This window comes from Ictidomys tridecemlineatus, chromosome 14 (genome assembly GCF_052094955.1).
Source record: "Ictidomys tridecemlineatus isolate mIctTri1 chromosome 14, mIctTri1.hap1, whole genome shotgun sequence".
In the NCBI taxonomy this organism is placed as follows: domain Eukaryota; kingdom Metazoa; phylum Chordata; class Mammalia; order Rodentia; family Sciuridae; genus Ictidomys; species Ictidomys tridecemlineatus.
The window spans coordinates 16,801,868-16,810,429 of record NC_135490.1 but is presented as its reverse complement, the minus strand read 5'-3'; the positions used below and the strand labels follow the sequence as shown (position 1 = coordinate 16,810,429).

Sequence of the window (8,562 nt, the reverse complement as noted above, 5' to 3'; positions counted from 1 at the left end):
GAAAACCTGTGAAGGTAGTGGTCTTTATGCTGAGGGTAACTGCTCTACTCTTTCAATTTATGGACTGTTCTGTCCAAATTACCTGGGGGAGCTCCTACATACTAACAAATCACAGTCATAGAAGGGTGTTTTGATTAAAATTTTTTATTTGCCAAATTAATTGCTTATAATTAGGAAAGTAGAGCTAAATTGATCATTTTACCAATTCTCAATAATATGAGATATTCATTTTCCTATAGGATTTCCAAAAATGTACCCAATGTTTAAAATGATGATGATTACTAGGCATACATCTGTCATTTAGTCATGAGTTCCTAGGCATATTAAATATGTTCTGTACTTTCACAAACTAAGCATTAAGAAGCCTGTGGAATAAAAATGAAGATAGATAACAAAGCTCCTCAATTATGAAATTAAATACTCTGCAGAAAAAAATAAGTTTTGTTTCTTCACACAAAAAAAATAGTACTGATTTGTTTGGATATCAGTTTTATTTTAAGCAAAAAACACCATCCATTGATTTATAGATAACATGAAATGGAAGGCAACATAACTACTATCTAACTACTTTAAAAAATGAAATTACATATGCGATTGACACTGACTCTGTACAACTGAATGAATTACTCATGTTATAACACATTAAAATTATCTTCCATATATTACAAACTGACATTAAAATCCAGAGCTCTTTAATGTAAATTAGATTCCACGTTATCAAAATTTATTATAAATACATCATTATCATGAAAATATAAATGAAAATATAAAATGGATATTTTAGATGACCTCAACATTTGTTCTTTCCTTGGTAAACAGTGAGATTTATGACATATGAAGACAGTGTATAAGGGACATTAAGTCAGCTTTGATGCCATTATTAAGAAATCCATAGAGAATTGGATTAAGACAACAGGACATCATGCCTAACAGATGACAAATGCAATACACCAGCTTGAAATGCCTATTGGAAATCAGGTTATCATTGAAATCAGTTACTACATGGAAAAGATGCAGGGGCATCCAGCTGACAGCAAACACTAATATCAGTATGGTCAGCCTGTAGAAAACACTTCGAGATCTCTTTTTGATTCTTGTGACGGAACGTTGTACTCTCATTTCATGAACATCTGAGTTTTCTTCAGGTTTCATCTCAAAGCAGGTTGGGACCCCTGGTATGAATTTACTGGATGAAGAGAGCTGACTTCTCGCAGAGCCAAAGTTTTCTGGAAGTGTTCTTGAGGGGTTCTCCTGGGAAGGTCTTGCTGGAGCAGGTAACACACATGCCGTCTTCTTGCTGTATCTTCTCCTGTGTTTTCGGATGAATGAATAACTCCACTTGTGGCTGCTGGGGAGTTTCAGCTGATTCCCATTCTTTTTGGATGGATGAAGAGTTAAGTTGATCATCTCATTTTCTTCTAGTCTGTTTTCTTTGTTGGACAAACCACAGCTTATACTTCTGCAGACACTAGTATGACTTACGGTTAGACACACCAAAGGCAGAATATACTGAACTAGCAATAAAGAGATAGTAAAAGCAATTCTGTATGAGTCAGATGGCCAGGACTCGACACATAAATACCTGCTGCTCAGCAATGCTGAATCGAAGGTTTCCTGAAGTTCCACAAGACTGTGGAACACTGGAAGGGGAGAACAAATTGCAAAACCTAGGGTCCACACTGTAGCTATCAGGAAGTAGCCATGATTTGCCGTTAAATTATTAGATATAGGATGCTTTATCATATGATACCTGACAACAGCAATTGATATTAAAATTAAGGTTGAAACCAGAACTGACACACATTGAAGGAAAGGCATAATATGGCACATGACTTTGCCAAACATCCACTGATCCAGTAAGACAGAGGTCAGTGTGAAAGGTGAGCAAAACAGCACAACTAAGATGTCAGAGAAGGCCAAATTTCCTATGAGAAAGTTTACCGTAGTCTTCTGATTACGCTTTTTCGTGAGAGCCATTAAAATGAGTAGATTCCCCATAAAACCAAGAAGACTTACTAATGTATAGAGCCCAATCAAGAAATACTGTAAGTCATCTACACTGCTTCTGTAGTCATCCCAGACGGGGAAATCGGAATTCCGAGTGGCAGCAGTATTGTTCCCTGTGGCAAGTGTCTTGTTATAATACTCCTTGAGCTCTAAATCCATATTAGAGTCCTGCTTGGAATAAAGAGACATTCATTAGAAACATAAAAACCATTACAAGACTACTGAACACAATCCATCCAGAGGGAAACTGTATTTTATAGTTTGCTCCCATTATCCTATCAATCTAAGAAAATTTAGTGAGGTCTTTACTTGGTTCCAGAGGGAGTACAAATCCAGCCAATAACAAACACAGTGAATTTAACTCTATCATCAGTTCTATGCAGTGTCAACTTGTGCTAAAGGAGCAGACTAAAGTCTTTTTTAATTTATGGTACAAATAATGTAGGGAAAGGGAAGATAAGAACTTTAAAATATATCACATAATAGCTCAATACTATTATTCTCTAGTCAAGATACCTGGTACATGGTATCATGACATAATCTTACCTTAAAAAAAATCCCTTTCTTTTCTTCCTGAATCAAAGCCAAATATAAAAGTCACCTATGCTATCTCTGATCTACCAAACTGAATGTGATCTCTCCTCAAAATTCCCATAATACCCTGAGTATAGCAGTCTGACGCTGTCACCATCTGCTTTACATTGCAATCATGCCTACAAGTCTCCCTTATTTATTTATAAGTAATGCTAAAGTACTTATTTCCCATGGCATTCATCACAACACATGGCAGAGTAGCTTCACCCACTCTAGGTGTTAGATCAATATTTAGGAAAGAACAAAAAATCCAAACAAAAATCAAGTAACCTAAATATAATCTAGTTCAGGCAGTGTTCACATTCAAGCTCCTTAAATGTAGAACACTGTTCCAAGACCTAGGTATATATAGTAAGCATTCAATAAGTGCTTATTAAGCTACACACTACATAGTGCTGAATGAAGTCATTCAATGATAGATTCTCAGTCCTTTGAGATGTGTTAGGTTACCATGAATTAGGACAATCACTGACTGACCAGTAGTGCTGTTGGTATTGTTAAAAATGAAGTTTATCTGTTTACTTGTCAATTTAAAATTAAATATTGTTCAGGAAAAAATATTTTTTGCTTCTTATATTTTAGGCAAAAAATACTGAATTTGTTAAATATGATTTTTATTTTAAGCTAAAAATACTATTCATCTAAATGTCAGCTTTAGAAAGCTTTCATGAATTCATATTGTTTAAGAAAAACATTATATTTTAAAGTTAAACATAGAAGTGATGCTAACACAACATTCCATAGTAAGTTTTTTCATTTCGAATAAAATTTATGTCATATAACAGTGGTATTATAGCTCTACCTCTACATTTTAGAGATTTTTGTCATATTGTTTAATGAAGCACTAAATTGCCTATAACAAATCAGTAAGGGGCAAAAGGAATCCCTACTTCTTTTTAATGAAAGTTAACAATTCCATTTTTTTCCAACAAGAATTTCCCACAGGAAACTCAAGACAATAATAGCTAATGAATTATGATGAGTACATACTGTTACAGATCTCTCCCTCCCTCCCTCTCTCTCTCTCTCTCTCTCTCTCTCTCTCTCTCTCTCTCTGTGTGTGTGTGTGTGTGTGTGTATGTGTGTGTTTGTGTGTGTATAATTGAATAATTGTTCTTAAACTATAAACTATAAAAAATTTATATTTAAATTAATAGTGTACAGTGTTTTCTTCAACTTATGAGGAACTTATAGGTCCTGGTTCATTATATTTCCAAAAAAATAAAAATAAATAAAAAAGAAATGATTTGTGTACATACATCCATTCATTATAAATAAGATTACTTTTAGCTTTATCTACAGCTATTTTTAAATACACTGTCATCATTGTGCTATGAGAAAAGTTGAAAAGTTTTTCACAACTTCTTCCACTAATTCCATGTGGATAAAATTACTTTCTGATGCCAGATATATCCCTTTAAAGATTAATCAATTCAAAAACCCAAGATCATATTCATTTATCCTTAGGTCTTAGCCAGTAAGTTACATCTACTCTACCTTGAGGGAAAGAGGATAACGGATACAAACGTGAATCATCCTGATTCTCCTGAATCATCTTATGTACCATATCACTGGGCAATGGCCTCCCAGCTACTCCCTTGGATAGGTCAGTGAGCATCTAATGAAAGCAGCTTTGACTGATGACTCTGCCTAATTTCCTGAGTTCTGATGACCATCCCGACCCCGGGTATAGCTTGTTCACAATCCTATTTACACTTACAATGTGCACAGGCTATTTGTAACTGTGCTCCTTATTAATTGCTCTTTTGACTCACTTTCTTGAATCATTCCCTTTCTCCTGACTTTGTAGTAGGGCATGGTTACTGATTGCCTTTCTCTACCTTCAGGCCCTTTTGCAATGGCTTTGTGCTTTTGAGCTAGAAGATTCATTGTAAAATTGCTGTCCAACACTTTTTGAAGATGAAGAAATGCAGCAGAGCTTTTGGCAATAGAAACAATGTGGTTTTGAATCTAAAATTCAGCTTATCTCCAAGATTTGGGTTCTATTCTCTTGATTAGATCCTAAGGGAGACAGGGGGAAAGTCCTAATAATTTGATGGTAGGGAGGTGATTAATAGAATATTATATATATGCAGATTCTAAATAAATATTTGTTATTAATTACTTTAGAAAAGTACTTTTAAATTTTTCCCAGACTTAAGATAACAGAAATGAATCATCAGAGGAAAATTTAGGATATGTATGTGTACGTTTGTTCACATATGCATATAGGGATACACTGAAATTGCATAAGTTTTTAAATGTTCCCTAAATAAAATGAAAGATACCTACGTAAAAATAATATTTTAGTACTTTAACTTTTTAAATTGAATGTCTTCATTGATCAAGGATATGGCATAGCCAACATGAAACTAAAATTGCAAAAACAAACTTACCATCTTTCTATTTAAATGAAAAGAAGTGCATCCTATTGGACAATCTGTTACTAAACTCTCCTATTTTAAACATAGGAACCTAAAATATTGAATTCATTAAGCTGTAAAAAATCACATTCTCCTTAGTAAGAAGTTGAAGGAAATGCCATTTGTTGAACACTGGGAAAATCAAAGATAACATTTCTTTCCTTCCCTAAAATATTCAAGTATTTTAAGAAATAGGTAGTTTGTGCATAATTTCAAAGGGGAGGCAGCTTTCACTAATGAATAGCTAAATAAGATTTGTTGTTCATTTATTGAACATCTAATATGGTAGGTGCTCTGCTCTGCCATGATGGCATAAAGATGACTAATATAATATATGACTAATTATGAAAGGAATATTCTATAAGTGATTAAGTCAAACTCATATAGTGAGAAGACTGCCTGAGATAAGAAAGTCCCCAAATGGGTGATGAATGAATGAAGGGCATCTTCTGGCTGCTGGTGATGTACTCTTTTCACTACAGCAGAAACACTTGCACTACTGCTGAATATAAGAGATTAAGGGGAAAAAATACACAACACACATATATATAGAATAGGTACTGAATATAACAGTACCTATTGATTGATTTATAAATTGTCTTTTTCTTATGTTTTTTCTCCCTTCTAATATTCACTCATTCAAATTTTATTTTTTCATTTTATTTTGGTTTGACTTTGTAGTCAATTTTCTCCTGTTCTCCTTTGAGCCACAGTCCTTCCATCTACCACACATGAACATGACACCTGATATAGTACTCTGCACAAAATATTAATTTGCTCCCATAAATATTTCTTCTCCCAACCAGGCCATGGGTATTGATATTGGGGGTGGGTGAACATGTTAATTAGCCCCTGCATATAATCAGGGGATAGTTTAAACATTAGGAAATTTTTTAAAATAAGATATGTTGTCTGTTTTAACATTGAAAATCTAAGGTAGAGGAGCTATTTTGAAACTAAATAAATAAAAGCTTAAAGGATTTATTTTCTTAAACTTAATCATTCACTTTCCTTTCCCTGAAAAATACAATAAGAAAACCTAGAGTGAAAATGTAAATCTGTTTAATAATTTTATTTTTCAAGAAGTTATGATGAATGCTGTATAATTTTATACAGGATAAATATTTTGTAATAATAGCAATGCCATATGTGAAACTTATTTCATCTCAGATTATTAAAGAAAAATGAAATAGAACCAAAGAGAGAGTGTTTAAACAATGAAATAAATATTATTTCAAGAAGAAATCTGGTACAAACTGAAAGCTTTGTTGTGCCTAATTGCCTAATTACTCTATATTGTTCTTCTCTTTTATATATGGATGTATCTTCCATCATCAGCAATTCCAGCTGAAATAATGAACTTTAATTCTCAGTTTAAAAAAGAAGTGAAAAATACATAAGTTCTTAGCTAAACTGTGGCAATTTAAAAAAAAAAAGGAAAGTCTTTGGAATATACTGTGGTTCAGTATTTATTGATCTATATCTGACACCTAGACAAATGGTCTTCTGAATAAACTTTAAATGTTTTAAGAAGGCAGATATTTCTCTTTTTTGAATTTTTAAATTATTATTGGTTGTTCAAAACATTACAAAGCTCTTAGAATAAGGGGAACTACAGTGGTCTGACAGTAAGAGATTGATTTATGCATTTTAAGTATGGGTTCTTTGTTAAGATAACTTTCTACCTTAAGAAAATACACATGATTCTTCTCACAAAAGATGTCAATCACATAAAAGAATAAAATATATGCAAGCTCTTCTTCTAGCAATGATAAAATATCAGCTGTTGCCTATATTGCTGTGATTTGAAACAATGACGAGATTCCAAAGTTCCCAAATTATTCCCATGATTCATTCTTAAAGGCAGAATTTGGCGAAATTGGAATTGGACAGATAAATACATCTCTGCTCAACGGACAAAACACGCAGGAACACTCTCTTCTCCATTCTGCCAGTAGAGTTTCTCTTACCTTGAGAAATCTGAAATTTAGCATTGCATTCAGTCTGCAAAATTCCCCTGAAAGAGCCAAGGCTATTTCCTTAGACTATGGCAAAATCCTTCCAGACTCTATCTAACAAGATGTTCGATTAAAATATAAACCAAAAGGTCTGTAAACTTGGGGATCACAATTCCCTTTTCTGAAATTCGAGGCACAGGGATGCATGTTTATTGCTCGCCTTTGTCAAAAGAGGCCACCTGGCAAATAGGAGCGCAAACCTAGGCGCGCAACTGCCTCTGGGTCTTGGGCCAGCTGCGGGACAGCGCGACAGTTGGACAGCCCAAGTGGCGCCGCACCCAGGGGCCTCGCTGGAGCTAGGGCTGGCCGGGGAACCCGCGCGGGGTGCCGCTCCCGGGCCTCCGACGCCTCTCTGGCTGCACCCTGGGCTGGCCAGCGGTGGGGAGAGCTTTGTCCACCCTCCTCCCCGCCTTCCAGACGAGGCTCCCCAGTGGATCCCGGACGGACATGCTCCTCCCGGGTTCGGCCAGTGCCTGCTCCACCCCGGGTGAGTTGAGGACTGGGGTACCTGCCCGGCCAGAAAAAATTCACCACGATCCCTTCCCGGCTTTCCGCGCCTGTGCTGCCACCCTACGCCCCCATTTTTCCAGCCGCGCTGCCTCCAGCTTCCCCACCCACTCTCTGGGAAGCCCCAACAGCATTCCAGGACCGAGGACAGGGGTGCGGGAGCCCGAAGCCCGGGCCGGTGCGGACAGGTCGCCCGCGACAAGACTGGACAGGGCCACTCGGTGCAGGCTCTCCAGGCATCAACGGGGGTGGCGGGGTCTGGAAAACGTACCTCGAGGCGTCCCGGGCGCTGCAGGTGCCTCGGCTCTCGGCTCCCCGGGACGTGGCCGAGCTTGGTGGCTTCTGCACTCAGGCAACAGCAGCTGTGACAGCGACAGCAGGAGCGGGACGTGGAGGTGGCGGTGGGGAGGAGGGGGCGGAGAACCGCGAGGGTTTTAGAGGCGCCTCGGGAACACGTGACTGCTCCGGGGACCCCAGAGACCCTGCTCTAGGGCGCCTGCTCACTCCATCTTTTCCCAACATAGGGGACTTGGGGCATCACAGTCTCTACCCGGCTGGTAGGAGTCCTAGGGAGAAGCTGCTGGGCTTCAGGACGTCGCTCAGTCATCCTGGCCTCCGGTTCCAGACCGAGTTAACTTGGTTCAAAAACCTGAAAATCGATTTTTTCCCCCCTGTCCTGCTCCTAGCCCCGTTGTGAACTATGTGGAAGTGGGTGAATCTTTAAGAGCTTAGACTTCCAGAGAAAAAGCTTCAAGGCCCAGGTTTTCTCTTTGTTCAGAGATAACTAAAGCAAAAACAAAACAACACCGCTCTTGCACCTTTTTGAAGTGAGCAAGATTATGGGCTAGGCGGGGAGATAGCACTGAACTTGCAGGGTATTCCAGGGAGTCAGCGGTAATGCATTGCAAGGAGCAGACTAAGGAGTAGAAGTTACAGGTGTGGGCAAGCTGTCTGGAGCTGGCGAGTGAGGCAGAAATGGAGCTAACTCTAACTGGGCTCAAGAGGATACTCAA

General features: G+C 37.8%; 1 protein-coding gene across 1 annotated transcript; it reads right to left on the bottom strand.

The window, feature by feature from the left end:
• Window positions 1-675: 675 nt before the first annotated feature.
• Window positions 676-7,945, bottom strand: Npy5r (neuropeptide Y receptor Y5). The gene is made up of 2 exons (XM_040293407.2): window positions 7,821-7,945; window positions 676-2,175 (listed from the first exon to the last, which is right to left on the bottom strand). Exon 2 carries the CDS (start codon window positions 2,164-2,166, stop codon window positions 826-828), a length of 1,341 nt encoding a protein of 446 aa, XP_040149341.2. The 5' UTR covers window positions 2,167-2,175; window positions 7,821-7,945; the 3' UTR covers window positions 676-825.
• Window positions 7,946-8,562: the final 617 nt, after the last annotated feature.

Excerpts from the sequence above, each read along its gene's own strand:
- Npy5r (XM_040293407.2), bottom strand. The coding sequence starts at position 2,166 with ATGGATTTAGAGCTCAAGGAGTATTATAACAAGACACTTGCCACAGGG.